The 23434-nt window shown below is 38.4% G+C and overlaps 1 protein-coding gene across 17 annotated transcripts in view; it reads right to left on the reverse strand.

Annotated features, from left to right (window-relative positions):
• The window catches only part of ABI1 (abl interactor 1), a 118082-nt gene that overhangs the window by 67111 nt on the left and 27537 nt on the right, over positions 1-23434 (reverse strand). For all 17 annotated transcript variants that reach the window (XM_050804546.1, XM_050804544.1, XM_050804542.1 and 14 more), the window contains exon 2: positions 12990-13157. In XM_050804546.1, the coding sequence (XP_050660503.1) occupies positions 12990-13157 (168 nt within the window). The remainder of the gene's footprint in view (positions 1-12989; positions 13158-23434) is intronic.

Here is a 23434-nt window from a genome sequence, read left to right on the forward strand (position 1 = left end):
AGGGGGGTTGTGGGAAACTCCCCAGATTTGTAGCTAGTTGGCCATAAGTATGGGTAGAATGGGGACCCTACTTGCCACTAGCACCTGAAATGAAGGCAGACCTATGGAACTGGGCCCTTCCCTTGTGGGGTCTGCACTAACGCTGTGTGATCAGTGTCAGAACAGCACTGCAGTTCTCCACTGGTGTCAGAACACCAAACCCTAACAGAACTTCTTCCATCATATCTTACACAAGCTAAGCCTATATGCTGGGGATATAGTAGGAATGAAGCCATAAACATGTACAACTTGTATCATCATGCAATCTGCACCAGCCCCACTCTTCAAAATTTCTGGCTCCTTAAGGAATTTCAGCAAATCCACCTCCAGAAAAATTATCTTAAAAAAAAAAAAAAGTTACTTACTATAAATAGAGAAACCAGTGTTTTGAAGTAAATGTTTGTATAACACATCAGGGATCAGCAAACTTTCTGGACACAATCAGAGAGTATATCTTTAAGGCTTTGCAGGCCATACGGTTTCTGTCATAACGACTCAACTTTGCCATGTGTCAGCCAAAGCAGCCATAACAATATGTAAACAAAGGAACACAGCTATGTTCCAATAAAACTTTATTTGTAAAAATGGAGGGGGAAGGACTACATTTGGCTCATGGATCACAGTTTACTGACCCCTGCACTAGATTATTTATTCAATAAGTATGAAGTATGTAACTCTTCTGATGGCATGAAGGTCTGGTTGCCACACCAATAACTAATAGTCTGGGAGAGTTTAGTATACCTGTTCATTAAAAGAAAAAAATTAACTGATACAAATTATATTTTAGCCAAAATGTGTTTCCTTGGCAGGAAATGTTAAAGGAAGGAAAAAAGGAAGGGGATAGGGAAAGAAAGAAAAAGGGGAAGAAGGGGAGGGGAGGAAGGAGAAAGAAAGAAATACAAAGGAAGAAAATCTAATGATATCAGAAATCACTGGTATATTTTAGAGTTTTTTTTACTTCATAAATTTCAGATATCTAAAATATATTAAAATTCATAAATTCCTGCAATTAACATGAAGTAACTTACTATAAGTAAGGTTATAAGTAAGATTATAGTAGTACCAGGCTCTCTGCTAGGTGCTATTAAGAATCCCTGTAGAATAATTTTGAAACAAATGTTTATCAATATAATAATTAAGAAAATTTTATTTTAGATAATGCTGAGATAAAGTTTAGTGCCAAGATATGGCTCAGTCCCTCTAGCCCCCAAATAAGAATGTATGTGTTCTGTAGCATGTATTTACATTCAGAGAAGAATCTACATTCTATATTAGTGTATCTCTACTATAGCTCGTTCCTGTATAAATATACCTTGTTAATAACTACAATTAAAGCAAGCATGCTTAATTAATCTGAATTAATAAAAGGTGTCATCCCTCCAAAGAAAGGGAGTTAGGAAATTTGCTCTAAATCATTTTACTATTGGTCCTCAATATTTACAACAGGAAAATTAGCAACTGTTTTGGTTAGATATCAGTCTTAAAACAACAAAGCTGAAGATAAAAAATACTATTTCATAATAGGGCTTTGGCAGGAAACTTGAGGAATTTTTCATGTTTTCCTTATGATGTTAAGAATATTATACAATTTTATAACATCCTTTTAAAATTCCAATTTAAATCTATTTCATGAAGAACCAAACTCTAACAAAGATTTGTATAAATTTGTATAAATTTATGCAAAGATTTGTATAAATTTCTTAGCAGAACTTTATCCTCTTAACAGTTCTGGTGGCCAGAAATCTGAACAAAATCCTACAGGATCAAATCCAAGAGTGAGCAGGGCCAGGCTCCCTGAGAAGGCTCAGGAGGGGGTGTTCACTTGCCTCTTCCAGATTCTGGTAACTACCAGCATTCCTTGACTTGTCACCACATCATTTTAATCTCTGCTCCTGTTTCCACACCACCTTCTGCTCTTCTATGTCAAACCCTCCTCTGCCTCCCTCTTATCGGGACATCTGTGATTACAGTTATGGCCCACTGCATAATCCAGGATAATCTTCCCATCTCAAGATCTTAATTTGTACTTGCAAAAATCCCCTTCTGCCAGAAGGTAACATCCACATTCCCAGGGATTAGGAATATCTTTTGGCAGCATTACTCAACACAGCATAAGCATGGTTCATCTTAGAAATACTAGACGTGCATACAAACCCACCAGAGTACTGACTAGTGCAGTTAACATACTTTTCTCACAGTAAATCAGCCATATCAAGTGAGTGCTAATGAATGCTCCTAGCCATTGGGCACTGACTGAACATGTCACGCTTTTCTGATTTTGAATGACAAATGACACAAATCAATCTACATTCTATCTTTCTGTCCATATTGAAGGTTCTGGCAAAAGTTTACATCCATAATAGTTGGAAAAAAGTATAAAAGTGATAGTGCTAATGACAACATAAGAGAGCTGTTATTAGTTTGCTAGGACTGCCATAACAAAGTACCACAGGTGGGTGGCTAGGAAATTTACTTTCTCACGACTCAGGAAGCTACAAGTCCAAGATCAACATGTTATGAGGACTGAATTCTTCTCAGGGCCTTTCTCCTTGACTTACAGATGGCCATCTTCTCTTTGCGTCTTCACTCTCTTCTTTCAAGAATACCAGTCATACTGGACTAGGGCCTACTCTGTAACCTCATTTTAACTTAATTACCTCTTCAAAGACCCTATCTCCAAATACAGTCACACTCTGAGGGACTGGGAGTTATGACTTCAAAATATAAATCTGTTGGGGTGGGCGGGGGAACACAACTCAGGCAGTAAGTGCCAAGGAATAGTAGCATGCTTGATGTTACAATTCATGAAATGGCCAGACGCAGTGGCTCACACCTGTAATCTCAGCACTTTGGCAGGCTGAGGCAGGTGGATCACTTGAGGTCAGGAGTTCAAGACCAGCCTGGCCAACATGGTGAAACCCCATCTCTACTAAAAATACAAAAATGACCTAGGCATGGTGGTGCACACCTGTAATCCCAGCTACTTGGGAGGCTGAAGCAGGAGAACCACTTGAATCCGGGAGGTGGAGGTTACAATGGACCAAAATCATGACACTGCACTCCAGCCTGGGCCACAGAGCAAGACTCCATTCCCAAAAAAAAGAAAAAATTCATGAAACACTTTTAAGAAACTGGCTGAGGAAATCTAAGATAAATACCAACAATCCTTTAGGAATCTGAAGAAGCCCCTTCATAATGGGGATAATGGCACCAAAAATATCACTAAGTAGTCAGTAAGGATAAAACAAAAAATGTATGATGGAGAGCCAAAAGAAACTACAGGTGGAGATGTATTATCAATTTGGGTGACTCTTTTAAAATGGGAGCATGATGGCCTGCATATAATATTCACAATACATATCCATAGGGACTAAACTGTAATAACCACATAAAGCAATAGTTCTCTGATAAAGACTCTTGAAGTCCCCAAGATGCTGTTTTTTCTAACTACATATTTTTGTCAAGCAAAATTTCTTCACATACTTCAACCCAAACAACAAATCACAACAGAGTGAATGAAGAAGCAGACATGAGAACCCCGTGATCTTCAACTGAACATTTTAAAGACATTTTCAGAAATGTAAAACAATGCCACTCTTCTCATAAATTTATTTGTTTTGGATAATAGGTTTTTTCATTAAAATATTACTTGTATGAACTAATAGTGGATTTCTTTTATTGTTAAATGAGTTAAATACTTTTAAAATTTGTTTGAATATCTGATATGATAAATACTGGAAGATCTACCCAAAGAATCCAAAGCCTATTTGGATCCTCAATAATTTAAGATGTAAAAGGATCCTAACAAAACATTTGAGAAATCGGAGCACTGACTCAGTTAGCATTTCCATTCTAGGTAGCCACCCTACCTCCCCAGTGCCCATAGTAACTAGGTTTTTGCCTATATAAAACTGAACAGTCTCCTAAAAGATGCAGTTACTTTGAAGGTTTGTTATGTAAGGTTCTGTGAGCCCACTACAGAAATAGACTGAATGGGGCAATTCATCCAATTCCTAAATTTTGAAGACTCTGATTATAAATTGGAGGCATTGTAGTACAGAAGAGAAAACCAAGGGATCATCTATGAGTCGATGCCCATCTTTTGATTTCTAATGTTATACTAGCTACCTACAACTTCAGGTAAATCATTTATTTCTTTGGGCATCAGTGTCACGACCTATAAAATCAGAGAATAAACCAAATGATCTAATGTCCCTTCCAGTTCTAAGTTCCATGATTTGAGGAAAGCCCAAAATTGCCAATGGAAAAAGAAATCATAATGGACATTGCTAAGCACTCTACTAAGCAAATACTTTAATCGTGAAAAAGTTGGTGATATAAAAGAATTTAACAGTTGCATACTTTCTCCTAATATTACTTCCTATATCTTCCAGGAAAAGTGACTGGCTACCTTTAGATGACTACTGTGCCACAAGAAATATCACTATAAGAATCTTTTAAAAACTTACAAAATAAGAAGTGAATATTGGTTACAGAAAGGACTTCTCAGTAATTACTTTACCAGAGAAAGCTACTAATATTTGGTAACTATTAATCTAAGATGGGAAAAATGGGGGGTAAAATTGTTAAAGTAGAAAACTTTATAAATCTAAAACATGCCAACACACAAACAGAAAGTTAAAAGCTCCACACTGAAAGGAAAGGGACTCTTTCCTGAAATAATTAAAGATTTAATTTATCCAAGTCCTGATAGAATTGGAGATTTTTTTTTTTTTTAGTTTAAAAATTTTTTGAAACTGAAAACTCAAACAAGCTCTGAATTCTAAATTTTGAGATTATTTCCTAATTGGCACATAATCTGTGCTATATTAAGAGATTATAAAGCAGAATTTTAACTAAAAACACACCACTCAACAGGTATGACAGAGGCAGATCCCTCATAAAGCTCTGAGAGATTTAAAAAAAAATTTCTTTCACTACAATGCATTTACTTAAGCAATGTTTTAAGAACAGCAATTTGGAAGAGCAAGAAAATACTCTTTTTACTTCCCCAATTAAGAATAAATGCCCCCCAAAAAGCCTGTTTTTAAGTAAATTTAGCCACCTAGATTTCAGCTGCATTTAAAAGTTCCAAGTAATTCAATGTAATTTACAGAATTACAAAAGCTTCATTTACCTAGTCACCTTAATTTTATGATTCAGTAAGTCAACTGATAGTATTAACAGCTTTATTTTTAAATCTACTGAAATAACTACATCTGTATGAATTAAGACATCTTCCAGAGAATGAGAATTGAATTCGGTAAGCTCAGCAGAACACAGAGAATACTCATAATTAAATAAAGAGGAAAAATAATTTGAAAATGTTTTGTTATTGAAGAAACGAAATACAGGAAGTTGTTTTGCACAGTTCTGATATGCATGAATTTCAGTTACCATATTTTAGTTAACACCAGTCCTCCAACTACACAATTTAAATTTCAGTTACAGTCAGGTGCAGTGGTTCACATCTGTAGTGCCAGCACTTTGGAAGGCCAAGATGGAAGTATCACTTGAAGCCAGGAAATTAAGACCAGCCTGGGCAACATAGCAAGATCCCTCTCTACCTCACCACCCAAAAAAATTAGCTGGTTATGATGGTGTGCACCTGTGGTCCCAGCTACTCAGGAGGCTGAGGCGGGAGGATCACTTGAGCCCAGGAGTTTTGAAGCTACAGTGAACTATGACTGTGCCACTGCACTCCAGCCTGAGCAACAACAGGACTCTGTCTCAGAAAAACATAAAAATAAATTTCAGTTACCACAAGAACTATAAATAATTACACAAAGTACAAACTTTGCTGCTAGGTCTTAAGTCCACGTAAGTAACAGATGAGCATCATTACTGGTGACCAATCGTGTCTTTGTTTCAAAGTTTATTGGTGGATGGTCTCTGTACGTCTGATATTAAGTTCATCCACAGACTACAAAGTACATAGTCATGCTGCTTCCTTGTCCCCTAAATGATAAGCCTTCGTGACATTTTACAAAAGTGGCTATCAAAGAGAGAACTGGCCAACAAAGATGAAAATGCAGCAAAGACAAGAAAAGTGACAATGCTAGAGGTGAAATTCGAATTGAATGTAAATAGGATTAAAATAGAAATAATGCATATAGGAATGTTGACATTGCTGCCATTCAGGAGACTACAGATATGCAGCCAGAAGAATATCGTGAAGGCACTTATTAACATAAATGAACAAAGTGGCTGAGATGAAAGGGAAGAAGATACTACAGATAAAATGATACCCATAAAAATTTTACATTAAAGAAACTCTAGAATACGTCACAACATTTAAAATCCAAAGGATAAAATGTTGGGAGGAGCTGATCCACACAGACAAAGGAGAAAGACAATTTGCCAAGGCACAGAAAAAATGTGTGCTTCATAACAACTTATACAGTGAGAAGGTAGCAAGTGCTAGTCAAACTACTTTTTTAACAAAGAAAGAAAACCCTTTAATTCTCAATACCTCGAATGTTTTACATGATGGTATACTAAATGTTAGCATAACTTTTTTCCATTTCTCTATTCATCTATAACAAAAAGAGAGATTTTAATGTTTGGACAAAAAATTTTACAGACCACAGAACAACCATAATTTTAGCCACTGATTAGTAAGATTGTTTTGTATACCTTCAGCTTACATCACCATTTTTTTATAATCTTTAATAACCATTCAAAATTATGACTGCCTATACATAAAATGTACAGTGATCCTCTAGTTATAATCCATGTATAAGAATCAGCTAAAAACTAGGTTCTATTATACTTTTCCTAAATAATTTTGCAAAGACTTTTGTGCTTGTGTGTGTGTGTGTGTGTGTGTGTGTGTGTGTGTGATGGAGTCTTACTCTGTCGCCCAGGCTGAGGTCCAGTGACGTGATCTCAGCTCACTGCAACCTCTGCCTACGAGTTAAGGTGATTCTCCTGCCTCCAGAGTAGGTGGGATTACAAGTGCCTGCTAGCACACCCCGGCTAATTTTTGTATTTTTTGTAGAAATAGCGTTTCACCATGTTGGCCAGGATGGTCTCGAACTCCTGACCTCAAGTGATACACTCACCTTGGCCTCCCAAAGTCCTGGGATTACAGGACACCTTGCCTGGCCAAGAGATTTATTTTAATTCAGTAAACACTTACTGCAAACCAATCATTTGCCAGACATTGTGCAAGTCCTGAAGATCCAGCATGAACCACTTTATACTAGATTCTGTTCTACAAAAAAAACTATTTGAGCAAAGTTCCAATCTATACCAATTTTGTCCTAAAATCTAAAAAGGCAATAGGATACCACCAAACATGAAAATAAGCTAGGCACAATGGCACATGTCCATAGTCCCAGCTACTCAGGAAGCTGAGGTGGGTGGATCACTTGTGGATGGAGAGTTAGTGCTTATCAGGTACAATTGTTTTGGTCTGGAAAAAGGAAAGAAGTTTTAGAGATGAATGGTGGTGATAATTACAAAACAATGTGAAGGTACTTAATGCCACTGTACACTTAAAAATGGTTGAATGATCAATTTTGTCTTAGGCATATTCTGCCACAATAATAAACAGGGATAAAAAGCAAAAATCTCTTTCAGATATACAAAAGCTGAAAGAATTCATCACCAGCAGAATAGAGCAACACTTCATGCTACAGGATTCCAAGGGAATAAAAACCACCAAAACTCTGGGCTATAAAACAATTCCCGGCCGGGCGCAGTGGCTCACGTCTGTAATCCCAGCACTTTGGGAGGCCAAGGCTGACAGATCACTTGAGGTCAGAAGTTGGAGACCAGACTGGCCAGCATGGTAAAATCCCATCCCTACTAAAAATACAAAAAAAAAAAAAAAAAAAAAATAGCTGGGCATGGTGGCACATGCCTGTAGTCCCAGCTACCTGGGAGTCTGAGGCAGGAGAATGGCCTGAACCCAGGAGGCAGAGGTTGCAGTGAGCCAAGACAGCACCACTGCCCTCCAGCCTGGGAGACAGAGCAAGACTCGTCTCCAAAAAAAAAAAAAAAATTCCCAACAAATTTGAAAGGACTCAAATCATATAATGTATATTTTCTGATCAGAAATAGTAACTATGGGTAAATATAGAGGAATTACTTTCCTCATATTAAATCTCATTCAAAGCTGATTGCTTTTCAAAACAAAAATAACAGGTAGGCACAGTGGCTCACGTCTGCAATCCCAGCACTTTAGGAGGCCGAGGCAGGCAGATCACTTGAGGTCAGGAGTTTGAAACCAATCTGGCCAACATGGTGAAACCCCGTCTCTACTAAAAATACAAAAATTAGCCGAGTGTGGTGGCATGCACCTGTAATCCTAGCTACTCAGTAGGCTGAGACATAAGAATCACTTGAAACTGGGAAGGTGGGGTGGGGGAAGCGGGGGGCAAAGGTTGCAGTGAGCCAACATCATGCAACTGCACTTCAGCCTGGACAACAAAGCAAGCCCCGTCTCAAAAAAAAAAAAAAAAAAAGAGCAAAGCATCATGGGGTTTAAAACATACACAAAAAGAAAATGCGTGACACGAGCTAGGCACGGTGGCTCACACCTGTAATCCCAGCACTTTCGGAGACCAAGGTGGGTGGATCATGAGGTCAGGAGTTGAAGACCAGCCTGGCCAAGATGGTGAAACCCTGTCTCTAGTAAAAATACAAAAATTAGCTGGGCGTGGTGGCGGGCACCTGTAATCCCAGCTACTCACTCAGGAGGCTGAGGCAGAGAATTGCTTGAACCTGCGAGGTGGAGGTTGCAGTGAGCCGAGATCGCGCCACTGTACTCCAGCCTGGGTGACAGAGGGAGACTCCGTCTTAATAAAAGAAAAAAAGAAAAAAGAAAGTCCATGACACCAACAGCCCTAAGACAGGAGAGAAGTGGTATCAACTATTACAAAGTCTTAGCACACTCCTGAAGTAATAACATAGTGTACCTTCAAGTGATATTAATAAGTTTAAAGATGTTTACCAGAAGCCCTAAGGCAAACATGAATGAAATAATAAAAGAGAGAAGCAGAACAAAGTGTTACAGCAAATCAGCCCCCCACCCAAAAAAAAATCACTCCATTAACACACAAGGAGGCAGAAAAAGAAGATAAAAGGAAAGCTGGAATGGCTGTATTCACATCAGACAAAACAGATTTCTGAAGAATACTACCAAGATAAAAACAGTCTCTTTACAAAGATAAAGGGTCCATTCATCAAGAGGACCTAACGAGCCAAAGCATTTGTGTACCTAATATAACATCACTTCAAAATACATGAAACAGAAAAAAGACAAAAATGCAAAGAAAAATAGACATTCAAAATTATATTTGGAGATTTCAATTTACCTCCCTTAATAATTGATAAATCAGACAGAATCAGTAAAGACACAAAAGAACTGATTATCAACCAACTTGACCTAATGAGATTTATAGACATTCCACCCAACCAGAGAAAAATACATATTTTTCTCAAATACACACAAAACATTTACCAAGACAGAGCATATTCTGGGATATATAACAATTCTTAATAAATATGAAAGCACTCAAAGCATATAAAGTATTATTCAGAATAGCCGAGACACAGCATCAATCTAGGTGTCTATCATTGGGTGAATAAAGAAAATATGGGAGGCAGGTATACATATACATTTATTTAAATGGACTATTATTCCTATTATTCATCTTAAAAAAAGAAAATCCTGTTATTTGCAACATGACACAAACTGGGAAGGACCTTATGGTAAGTGAAATAAGCTAGGCGCAGATGGACAAAAACTGATCTCACTTTTTCAGATGTGGAATCTAAAAAAAATCAAAGCTCAATGAAGCAGAGAGTAGAATGGTGGTTGTCAGGGATTGGGGGTAAGGGAAAAGGGGAGCTGTTGCTCAAAGGGTATAAAGTTTTAGCTATGCAGGATGAATAAGTTCTGGAGATCTAATGCACAGCATGATGACTATAGTTAATAACATAGTGTTACAGACTTGACATTTGCTAAAAGAGGCGATCTTAAATGCTCTCGCTGCACATAAAAAAAGTAGCTGTGTGAGGTGATAGATATGCTAGTCAGCATGATGGTGGTAATCATTTCACAATGTATATGCATCTCAAAACATCACACAGTACATCTTAAATGTATATGCTTTTTATATCAACCATACCTCAATAAAGCTGGGGGGAAAACTACTTAATGTAAAAAAAAAAAAAAAAAAATCATAGGAGGTATATTTTTCTGACGAGTAAGAAATTAAATTAGAAATCAACAGCAGAAATATCCTTGCAAAACCCCAAAATACTTGCAAACTAAGTAACACATTTCCAATAACCCCTGGGTCAGAAAGAAATAAAAAAGCAAACTTAGAAATTATTTTGAGCTAAATGAAAATGAAAGCACAACATATCTAAATGTATGAGATACAGCTAATGCACTACTTTTTTTTTATTTTTATTTTTATTTTTTTTTTTTTTGAGACAAAGTCTCGCTCTGTCACCCAGGCTGGAGTGCAGTGGCACGATCTCGGCCCACTGCAGATTCAAGCAATTATCTGCCTCAGCCTCCCGAGGGAGCAGCTGGGATTACAGGTGCCCACCACCACATTCGGCTAATTTTTGTATTTTCAGTAGAGATAGGGTTTCACCATCTTGGCCAGGCTGGTCTTGAACTCCTAACCTCATGATCCACCCGCCTCGATCTCCCAATAATACACTATTTAGAGGGACATTTACAGAGCTAAACACCTATGTTAGAAAAGATTAAGGGTCTCAAGTAAATGACCTTGGCTTTCACCTTAATAAAGTATAAAATAAGGCCAGGTGTGGTGGCTCACACCTGCAATCCTACCACTTTGGGAGGCCAAGGAAGGCAGATCACTTGAGCCCATGAGTTTGAGGCCAGCCTGGCCAACACGGTGAAACCCCACCTCTACTAAAAATACAAAAAGTTAGCTGGGCATGGGGTGCACCTGTAATCCCAGTTACTTGGAGAGGTAAGGCACAAGAAAGGCCTGAACCTGGAAGATGGAGGTTGCAGTGAGCCAAGATCATGCCACTGCACTCCAGCCTGGGCATCAGAGCAAGACTCCATCTCAAAAAAAAACAAAACAGTATGAAATAAGAGCAAATCAATCCCAAGGTAAGCAAAAGAAAAAGAAATAATAAAGGTCACATGGAAATCAATGCAACAGAAAACAAAAAAATAGAAAATTAATAAGGCCAAAGATGTTTTTTAATATTGATAAAGTTGGAAAACTAGCCACAATGATTAGTTTAAAAAAGAAAGATGACACTAGTTACCAATATGAAGAATGAGCAATGTGAAATTATTATAGATTCTACAGATATTTTTAAAATAAGGGATTAGGCAGGGTGTCGTGGTTCACGCCTGAAATCCCAACACTTTGGGAGGCCAAGGTGGGTGGATCACCTGAGGTCAGGAATTCGAGACCAGCCTGGTCAACATGGCAAAACCCCATCTCTACTAAAAATACAAAAAATTAGCTGGGCGTGGTGGCGATGGCCTGTAATCCTAGCTACTTGGGAGGCTGAGGCAGAAGAATTGCTTGAACCCAGGAGGTAGAGGTTGCAGTGAGCCAAGATCACACCACTGCACTCCAGCCTGGGCAACAGAGCAAGACTCTTGTCTCAAAAAAAAAAAAAAAAAAAAAGCAGGCGGATTATTACAAAAGTTTTATGCAAATAAATCTGTCAACTTAGGTGAAATAGCTAAATTCCTAAAAAGACAAAAAGCTCACTCAAGGAAAAACAGATAAACAGAATAGGCTTGTATCCACAAAAGAAACTAAATATGTAGTTAAAATCGTTTTCACCAAGAATACTCCAGGTCCAGAGGGAACACTGCCCAATATAGTCAATAAAACCAGCATTACACTGACACCAAAACCAGACAAAGGCATTACAAGAAAAGAAAACCACAGCCCAATAGCACTCAAGAGTACAGAAGCAAAAATTTCTAATACACACACAAACCAATGTAATTCACCATATTAATAGACATATATATACATACACACACACACACATATATGAACATTTCAACAAATGCAAAAAAGCGTTTGATAAAATTCATCACCCATTCCTGATAAGAACACTCAGCAAACTAAGTGGTATAACCACTTTGGAAAACAATTTGGCAGGTTCTTCTAAAGTCAGACAGACACCTACCACATGACCTATCCATTCTGCACAGAGGTATTTACCCAAAAGAAATAAAAGCATATGACCATACAAAGATTTGCATACCAATGTTCTCATGGGATCTGTAATAGCCAAAACCTAAAAACAACCCACATTTCCATCAACATGTGAACACATAAACAAAATGTGTAACAATAGAAACTACTCAGCAATAAAGAGTGAACTACTTTTACATGCAAAAACATGAATGAATCTCAAAATAATTATGCATAGTAAAACATCCCAGACCAAAAAAAAAATAGTAAATACTATATGACTCCATTTATATAAAAATTTAGAAAATTTAAACTAATCTCTAGGGACAGAAACCCTAAGGACAGGGGACAGGAGGGAGGGATTACGTAGGAAAATGAAGAAATTTGGCACGGGGAGAGGGGATGGTTCATTATCTTGAATGTGTTGATGGTCACCTGGGTATACATCTGTGTCAAAACTTACTTCTTTAATTATGTACAAATAACTTTACGTCAGAAAAGCTCTTAAGAGTAGGACAGTGGTGGCAGTTGTACAATGTGAGTGTACTTAATGCTACTGAATTATACACTTAAAAATGGTTAAAATGGTCAATTTTATGTTATGTTTACTTTATCATGATAAAAAAAGGACTAAAAGAAAAACAGCAGGTTTACCAAACTAAAACATGATAGTGATTATCACCAGTAAGATGAGTCAGAAATCCATACATGCGGGCTATTTACTTCTTTGGCATATGCTACAGTTTAATGAAATTGAATTTAAAGCATTTTATAAGCTGTTACCTGTGAGATATGATTGATGGAAGACTCCATTCTCCGAAGCTGAGAGGCTTGGATATCCAGCAATTGGAGTACATTGTTGGCCAATGCATTTATTTGATAAGCAACACTAGCTAGAGATTGTGTTGTATAGGCTTTGGTCTCTTCTAAAGCTTTCCTCTTGTCTGTAGCCTGAAATAAGAACAAAAACAACAAATACTTATTTAGATTAACATGCATTAAACATATATTCTACAGAAAGGCAAAGTTATATTATTTTAATAGAGAAGCTCAATAAAAAATAAAAAATTTAAAAAAAAACCTCGCTGTACCAATATGATAGTCTCAGGATACTACATTAAGCCATGGCAGAAATCCCCATGTGCCAGCTGGGAACCACTCTCTCCTCAATAGCTCATCCACTAGAGGGGCCACTAACTGTAGTCACAGTATCAGAGACACACTGCACCAATTGGTTCTCCTTGCCTAGACCATTTCCATCACCAATTCACTGCATTACATCCTAAGGACTTTACTGTCAGCCTCAAGCTCCCAATCCACTTACAATGAAATGGATTAAATCCAATCTGCCTTATATTCCTGTGCCCACTAACCACCATCAGAAATCCAACCTCCTTGTTATCTATGATGATTCAAGCCCATCATGCCCCACAAAAACTACTGTGAATCTTACTGCTCCAATTCCTTCCCCACCCACCCCTTCTTCCAAACTCCTATAGATAACTCAGTCCAAAGGCAAGAACTCCTCAAAGAGGAGCAAAGTTAAAAGGTGACAAACTGTATATGGGTGAGAAGGGGAATCAATAACTTATACCAGAAAGAGTAAATATCACTAACATATAATCTAAAAATGAAAAAAAAAAAAAAGGCTATCCTACCTACTTACAACTTCAGGAAAATCATTTCTTTCTCTAGGTATCAGTGTCATGAACTCAAGAGACTAAACAAAATGGTCTCATGTCCCTTCCAGTTCTAGACAGAAAAAAAAGGGAACAGAGATCTAACAGAAAGCTCAACAAAAAAGCAATGGAACCACTCTTAACCACTGAAAAGATGTTCAACCTCACTCATTATAGGAAAGAAATGCAAGTGCAAACCAATATGAGATACTGTTTCTCACTCACCCAAATGGCAAATATACAAAAGTCTGATAAGACACTCAGCAAAGCTGTGAGAAAAAACTCTGACTCACTGGTTAGTGATATCCAGCAGTATTACACATAGATTTACTTTCTGACCCAGTAAGCTCACTTTTAGGTATGTATCTCAAAAAATCACTGGCAAAAATACAAAAAGATATGTACACAGTTATTCACTGCAGCACTATCTGTAACAGCAGAAGACTGGAAACAACCCATATGCAGGGGACTGTTTGAATAAGCTATGGTATCTCCACACAATAGAGTATTATACTGCCGTAATAAGGACAAGGAATTCAAGGAATATCTCTGTTACCATGACTCCATGATCTCCAGAATATTGCTAAGGTGAAAAAAAAAACAAAAAAAAAAAAACCACACAATGTAGGGAAAAAAATGTGTATAATACGCTACTTCTTAACAGAAGGAAATATGAAAATACATGCTTAATTTTTAAAGGAAAGATAAACCTTGACATTAAAAAAAAAAAAAAACACATGCAGGAGGAGAGGTAATAAATAGGATAGAGAAAACATGGATAGTAGATAGAATCCCTTAAGCGTATCTTGTTTCACAGATTTCTCTTTGGAACCACATATAGGCACACTGCAAAGATACTGCGGTTTTGGCTAGAGACAGTGTATATATAAAAGTTATGTTTATATTATGCTGTAGTCTATTAAATGTGCGATAGTACTATGTCTAAAAAAACTAGGTACATGCCTTAACTAAAAATACTTTATTGCTTAAAAAAGAATGCTAACCATCTTCAGAGCCTTTAGAGAGTCCTAATATTTGTGTGCTGGTGGAGGGCCTTGCCTCCATGTTGATGGTTGCTGACTGATCAGAGTGGAGTTTTTGAAGGTTGGGATAGCTGGGGCAATTTCTTAAAATAAGACAGCAATGAAATTTGCTGCATCTATTGACTTTTCCTTTAACAAGATTTCTCTACAGCATGCAGTATTTGATAGCATTTTACCCTCAGGAGAACGTCTCTCAAAACTGAAATCAAGCCTGGGTGTGGTGGCGGCTTGTACCTGTAATACTGGCCAGTTGGGAGACTGAGGCAGGAGAACTGCTTAAGCCCAAGAGTTTGAGGACAGCCTGGGCAACACAGTGAGAACCTGTCTCCGGAAAAAAAAAAAAAAAAATTTGGCCGGGAGCAGTGGCTCACACCTGTAATCCCAGCACTTTGGGAGGCCAAGGCGGGAGGATCACCTGAGGTCACGAGTTCGAGACCAGCCCAGTCAACATGGTGAAACCCCGTCTCTACTGAAAATACAAAAACCGGCTGGGCATGGTGGTGTAGGCCTATAATCTCAGCTACTCAGGAGGCTGAGGCAGGAGAATCACTTGAGCCCAGGAGGCAGAGGTGGTAGTGAGCCGAGATCGTGCCACTGCACCCCAACTTAGACAACAAGAGCAAAACTCTGTCTCAAAAAAAAAAAATTGTTTTAATGAGTCAATCCTTTCAAGCCTACCAATGTTTTATCAACTAAGTTTATGTAATATTCCAAATCCTTTGTTGTCATTTCAACAAGGTCACAGCATCTTCAGCAGCAACAGTATTCCATCTCAAGAAACTACTTCCTTTATTCACCCATAAGGAGTAACTCATCCATTCAAGTTTTCTTGTGAGATTGCAGCAATTGAGCCACATCTTCAGGCTCCACTTCTAATTCTAGTTCTCTTGCTGTTTCCACCATATCTGCAGTTACTTCCTCCACTGAAGTCTTGAACCCCTCAGCATCATCCATGAGGGTTGGAATAAACTTCTTCCAAAATCCTGTTAATGTTGATATTCTGACCTCCTCCCATGAATTACTAATATTCCTAATGGCATCTAGAATGGTGAATCCTTTCCAGAAAGTTTTCAATTTACTTTTCCCAAGTCCATCAGAGGAGTCACTATCTAAGGCAGCTATGGCCTTATGAAATGTATTTCTCGCCCGGCTAATTTTCTTGTATTTTTAGTAGAGACGGGGTTTCACCGTGTTAGCCAGGATGGTCTCGATCTCCTGACCTCGTGATCCGCCCGTCTCAGCCTCCCAAAGTGCTGGGATTACAGGCTTGAGCCACCGCGCCCGGCCAGGGCGCCTGTAGTCCCAGCTACTCGGGAGGCTGAGGCAGGAGAATGGCGTGAACCCAGGGGGGCGAAGCTTGCAGTGAGCCGAGATCTCGCTACTGCACTCCAGCCTGGGGCACAGAGCAAGACTCCGTCTCAAAAAAAAAAAAAAAAGAAATGTATTTCTTAAATAGTAATATTAGAAAGCCAAAATTACTCTGTGGGGCTACAAAATAATTATGTGTTAGTAGGCATGAAAACAACATTAATCTCCTTATACATCACCATCAGAGCTCTTGGATGACTAAGTGCACTGTCAATGAGCAGTAATATTTTGAATGGAATATTTTTATCTGAGCAGGTCTCAATAGTTGCCTTAAAAGATTCCATAAACTATGCTGTAAACAGATATGCCATCATGCAGGCTTGGTTGTTCTGGTTAAAGAGCACAAGCAGAGCAGATTTAGCATAATTCTAAGGGCCCTAGGATTTTCAGAATGGCAAATGAGCACCAGCTTCAACTTAAAGTCACCAGCTGCATTAGCCCCTAACAAGAGAGTCAGCCTGGCCTTTGAAGGCCAGGCATGGGCTTCTCCTCTCTCCCCTGTAAAAGCCCTAGATGGCATCTTCTCCCAATAGAAGACTGTTTCGTCTACATTGAAAATCTGTCATTAAGTGTAGCAACCTTCAATAATCTTAGCTAGATCTTCTGGGTAACTTGCTGCAGCTTCTCCATCAGCATTTAGTGCTTTACCTTGCACTTTTACATTATAGAGATGGCTGCTTTCCTTAAACCTCATGAACCCATCTCTGCTAGGTTCCAACTTTCCTTCTGTAGCTTTCTCACCTCACCTCTCTCAGCCTTCAGAGAACTGAACAGTTAGGGCCTCGTTCTGAATTAGGCTTTGGCTTAAGGGAATACCGTGGCTAGTTTGACCTTTTTTTGTGTTGGGGGGGAGACAGAGCCTCACGCTGTCGCTCAGGCTGGAGTGCACTGTCACAATCTTGGCTCACTGCAACCTCCACCTCCCGGGTTCAAGACATTCTCCTGCCTCAGCTTCCCAAGTAGCTGGCCTGGCTAATTTTTTGGATTTTTAGTAGAGACAAGATGTCATCATGTTGTCCAGGCTGGTCTGGAACTCCTGACCTCAAGTGATCCGCCCACCTCAGCTTCCCAAAGTGCTGGGATTACAGGAGTGAGCCACCGTGCCCAGCCTGGTTTGACTTTCTATCCAGACCACTAAAACTTTCTCCCTATCAGCAATAAGGTGTTTTTTTTTTTTTTTTTTTTTTTGAGACGGAGTCTCACTCTGTCACCCAGGCTAGAGTACAATGGAGCGATCTCGGCTCACTGCAAACTCCGCCTGTTGGGTTCAAGCAATTCTCCTGCCTCAGCCTCCCGAGTAGCTGGGACTACAGTCATGAGCCACCATGCCCGGCTATTGTTTGTATTTTTATTAGAGACGGGGTTTCACCATGCTGGCCAGGCTGGTCTCAAACTCCTGACCCTTGTGATTCCACCCACCTGGTCCTCCCAAAGTGCTGGGATTACAGGCATGAGCCACCGCGCCCGGCCGGCTTTTCTCTTTCTTATGATTCACGTGTTCAGTGGACTAGCCCTTTTAATGTCCTTCAAGAACTTTTCCTTTGCATTCACAACTTAGCTAATGTTTGGAGCAAGAGGCTTAATGTTTGGCCTATCTCAGTTTTTGACTTGCCTTCCTCGCTAAGCTCCCATTTGTAGTTTTTTATTTTAAATGAGAAACATGCAATCCTTTCACTTGAACACTTAGAGGACAACATAGGGTAATGAATTGGTCCAATTTCAACATTGCTGCATCTCAGGCAATAGGGAGGCTCAAAGAGAGGGAGAGCCAGAGGGAATGGTCGGTTGGTGGTACAGTCAGAACACACAATTATTAAGTTCACCATCTCACATGAGTGCAGTTTGTGGTGCCCCAAAACGATTACAGTAGTAACATCAAATATCACCATAACAGATACAGTAATAATAAAAAGGTGTGAAATATTTTAAGAATTACCAAAATATGACAGAGACATACTGTAAGCACATGCCCTTACAAAAATGGCACCAATAGACTTGCTTGATGCAAGGTTGCCACAAACCTTCAATTTGTAGAACACGCAGTCTGCAAAGCGCATTAAAGCAAAGCCCAATAAAGAGAAGTATGCCTGTAAATAATTCAATTATAAAACAAAATTTAAATTTAAAAAGGAATTACACCAAAGTAAAGGTAAATTAATCAAATTAGCCTAACTGTGCATCCAATTAGCGGTCTTAACCAGAGAGAAAGCACTCTAGAAGTGGCTTCAAAGCACAGTAATTCGATTGTACATTCTTAATAGGATTTACCATTAGAACAAAAGTAATCGAAAGAGGGGAAGGAAAAACTAAAAAAAAAAAAAAAAATTGTTTTTAGTCTCTTTATTGCTGGTGTTAGTACTGAAATTATTACCCTGATACTGTTATTTGCATAGGGTGGGATATAGCAAATCATTAATTAAGTCATTGAGAACTGAGATTTGGGGCATGGTTCAAAACAGATGCTGACATAAGAAAAGCCAGGTTAAGAAAGAATCCTATAGTTCTAGACTTAAACTAAAAGCACCAGTTTAAACCTAAAATGTATTTATCATATCATATCTTAATATCCCAGCTCTGTCCAATGAAAAGATCTAAGAATAAAGACTGTCTAGTAGCCATGGAGCACCACCCGTTATCCGTATAGTGATGCACCTAAAACAGGCTCTATATCAAAAGGTACCTGGTTACAATACGGTGACTATAGTTAACAGTAACATATTGTATACTTGAAAATTGCTGAGAGTAAATTTTAAGGTTCTCACCACAAAAAGAAAGTATGTGAAGCAAGGTATGTTAGCTTAACTTAGACATTCCACAATGTATGCACATTTCAAAAAATATCGTACACCATAAATAAATACAATTTTTATGTGTCAATTTAAGTAAATAAACAACAAAACAAAAAAGCCACAAAGGAATTTTCTAGCATCATGTCCAAAGGGCTCAATGTAAGGATCAATGAGGATCATAACTGCAATGGAAAGAAACACACAAAATGTTTACATTTAAGACTTCATAAAAATATTAAAAAGTTAAAAAAAAACAAACCAAAAAGTCACTAGCAACTTTTGTAGGATGCTATGGATCATCTCATTTTTTTCTTGGATGAGGAAGGGAGGTCAGCTTTAATATTAAGTATGAAGTGCATACATTAAAATTGTTAAACTCTCAGCGTACAATTCAATGTGCTTTGATAAATGGGTACAGTAGTATAACCACCAAGATAAAGAACATTTCCCTCATAACTCCCTCCCCATCCTCTGGACCCTGGAAAAAACTGACTTCTCTTCTGTCACAACAGTTTTGCCTTTTCTAGAGTTTCATATAAACGGAATTGAAAGCTATAGTCTTCTGTATCTGGCTTCTTCCACTTAGCAGAATGCCTTTAAGATTCATCCTTGTTACCGCTAAGTAGTATTCTATTGTATGGATGTATCACAATTTGTTTCTCCATTTATCAGCTCATGGACATTTGGGTTGTTTCCAGTTCTGGGCTACTATGAATATTTGAGTAGAAGGTCTTTGTGTGGATATATGTTTTCATTTATTTTGGGTAATACCTAAAGATAACAACTGCAGAGTCACATGGTAAGTTAAGTGTACATTTAACATTGTAAGAAACTACCAGTTGGGCATGGTGGCTCATGACTGTAATCTCAGCATTTTGGGAGGTCAAGGTGAGAGGACTGCTTAAGCTCAGGAGTTCGAGACCAGCCTGAGCAACATAGTGAGATCCTGTCTCTACAAAAATAAAAAATCAGATAGGCCTGGTAGCATATGCCTGTGGTCCCAGCTACTTGGGAGCTTGAGGTGGGAGGATCAGTTGGGCCAGGGAGGTTGAGGCTGCAATGAGCTGTGACTGCACCGCTACACTCCAAGTCTGAGCAACAGAACAAGACCCTGTCTCCTTTAAAAAAAAAAAAAAAGAAAGAAAAAGAAACCACCAAACTATTTTACAAAAAACAGAAACAATATTATTTGGCATTCTCACTAGAAACTTATGAAAATTCTAGTGCCCCACATCCTTGACAACACTTGGTATGGTCAGTCTTTTTAATTTTAAATATTCTAGTAGGTATATAATGATATCTCATTATGGTTTTAATTTCCATTTTGCTATCAAATCACAATGTTTTCAAGTGCTTATGTGGCGTCCATTTCTTCCTTGATAAAATGTTCAAATATTTTACCCATTCTGTAATTTTAGAGACAGAGTCTTTCTCTGTACCCAAGGCTGGAGGGCAGTGGCACAATCACAGCTCACTGCAGCCTTGATCTCCTGGGTTCAACGGATCCTCCCACCTCAGCCTCCTGAGTTGCTGGGACTGACAACAGTCTAATAACCCCACTTACATAACAAAACAAGGGTATCATGTGCATGTTTTTAAGTTTTCTACCATTTTGTTTCCACGTCTTTAAATCTCCTCCCATTCTTTCTAGAAATGTCACATCTGTCACACCATATTTGTCTAACATTTAACTTATCTCTAATCCAAACCTATACCCAAATTTCTCCAACTTCCAAAAAAAAAAAAAAAACCTTTCTGTGGCCAGGCATGGTGGCTCACGTCTGTAAGCCCAGCACTTTGGGAGGCCCAGGCAGGTGGACGGCTTAAGGTCAGGAGTTCAAGAGCAGCCTGGCCAGCATGGTGAAACCCCATCTCTACTAAAAATACAAAAATTAGCCAAGAGTGGTGGTGGGCACCTATAATCCCAGCTACTCGGGAGGCTGAGGCACGAGAATCGCTTGAACCCAGGAGGCAGAGGTTGTAGTGAGCCGAGATAGTGCCACTACACTCCAGCCTGGGCAACAAAGTGAGACTCTGTCTCAAAGAAGAAAAAAAAATCTCTTTACGTATGTTTTATTTTATTCCATATGATCTAAGATCTAATCAAAGATTGTTCACAGCTGTTGACAGCCATATTTCTATTTCGTATCCTTAAATATAGAACACACTCCCAACCCTGACACTTTTTTCCTTTCAAAACACAGAAATTATTTTTAAAATCCAGGCATCTTGTAAAAAATCCTACAACCGGGATTTATCTGATTGTTTCCTCATGATTAGATTCATATTGAACATTGTGGCAAGAATACTATATATTAATAGTTGATGCTGTGAACTTCCCATTACAAATAATGGAACATCTAAAATAACGTTGCACAGCTATTTCCAGAGTTTTCTTCCCATTATTTTCTTCCAAGCTGCCAACACCAATTCTGCAAATGCTGATGAAGCTAATTTATTGATTTTACCAGAAGATGTCAAAAAAATGTTTTACGACAAAAACTTGGCTTCTATCCTATCCTCCAATGGTCCTTAAATGGTTTGTTGTTCAAAAGGTTAAGGGTGCAATAATCCAGTTAAGCCACAAGGAAAAACAACCAAATTCACATAAGCACAAACAATGACAAATATGCCATGACCGCTGACTGGCTGATGACTTTTTAAGGACATGATTACTTGTAAAATGTTTCCCAATTTCAGAGATACTAAGTAGGGGAGGGGCAGTTACTAGAATTCATGAAATACAGTATACAAGAAACAGTTCTCGATTTAAGGCCTTTTAAAAATAAAGTATGTTAACACCAATGGAAAGGATTTAAAATCTCAGGTTTTAATACCTGTGGCAAGAAGAATATTATACACTATAAAGTACACAAAAACAAACATCTACTTTGCTGAAGGCCAACAAACGCTTTGGTTGGTTACAGACCTGAGAAACCTTCCAGGAAGAATCCATAATCACTTCATGGAGAGAGAGGAGAGGATCGGGGAAAAAAGAGCACATGGGCCAAATGCTGGTTCATTACTGACAAATAATCTATCACAGTACAGTCATGGGGACTAGGGCATACATATATGCAATGCCTAGCTACCACTAAAAGGATCTCATTTTCTCCAACAGAATGCCTATTCCAATCAAAGTGAAAACTAAAAAGAAATCCTACCAGGTTATGGCAAGTATCCAGCAAAAAAAATAAGTTTTTTTGCCTAACAATTCAGGTTGAGACCTTTCATTACAAGCTTTAACGCAGCTTCCCTACCGCCTCCCACTTACACAACTGCCAAGGGCTCTGGGAGCCCGTTCATTCCCAGCAACGTCTAGGGAAGCCTCTGCTGCCTGTGGTGTCATACAGTTGTGACTGACAGCAATGCCAGCTGGGGCGTACTCTCTTCTTTAACAGGAGAGCAACACAGAACAATCAACTGCTAACATACATATTCAGTATACAGAATTCCAAGTTCAACCATAATGCAGAGTATTTTTAAACTTTTCACTTCAATCTGCATCCCCAGAACATTCCCAATAACTAGATAATTAGCCTCTGAAATTTTAAGTTTGACCACAGCTATAGCCTAAGACAATGACGCTTTCCCCAAACTAATTCTTTTACCATCCTACGCCATACTACAAGGCTTATATTTCAAAAACAGTCTTACTACAAAACCTGAAAAACCCCAGCTCTAGAAAGAACTACATTCAAACACATAATCTGTTAAATACTTAAGGATTACTAATAGAAAACAGCTCATATTAGTCCAAAACATTCGCTTCCTTCCATTAACTCCTTCCATGTTAACAAGTTATCTTCTCATATAATTTTAATTCTTCTTAAAAGGAATTATGTAGCAAGAGCCATGATGATCAAGAATATAGCTTGGGCAAATACTATCATGTACTACTAAAAAATACAATCAGATAATGTATATCACAAAATTTAAATATATATATGTGTGTGTATATATATACATACACACACACACTTCACTACAAGAAATTCACCCAAAAGAAATAAATGGCCAAATGCGAAAAATCTGTATGTTCAAGGATGTTCATGCCACCTTTATTTACAACACCAAAAAAACTAGAAGAGATCTGAATAGCCAATGACAAATTATTAAAAAATTAATATACTGGGGTCGGGTACGGTGGCTCACGCCTGTAATCCAGCACTTTGGGAGGCCAAAGTGGGTGGATACCTGAGGTCAGGAGTTCGAGACCAGGCCAACATAGTGAAACCCCGGCTCTGCTAAAAAAAAAAAAAAAAAAAAAAATTACCCGGGCATGGTGGCACACGCCTGTATTCCCAGCTACTCAGGAGGGTGAGGCAGGAGAATTGCTTGAACCCGGA

The sequence above is a fragment of the Macaca thibetana genome, chromosome 9 (genome assembly GCF_024542745.1).
Source record: "Macaca thibetana thibetana isolate TM-01 chromosome 9, ASM2454274v1, whole genome shotgun sequence".
In the NCBI taxonomy this organism is placed as follows: Eukaryota; Metazoa; Chordata; class Mammalia; order Primates; family Cercopithecidae; genus Macaca; species Macaca thibetana.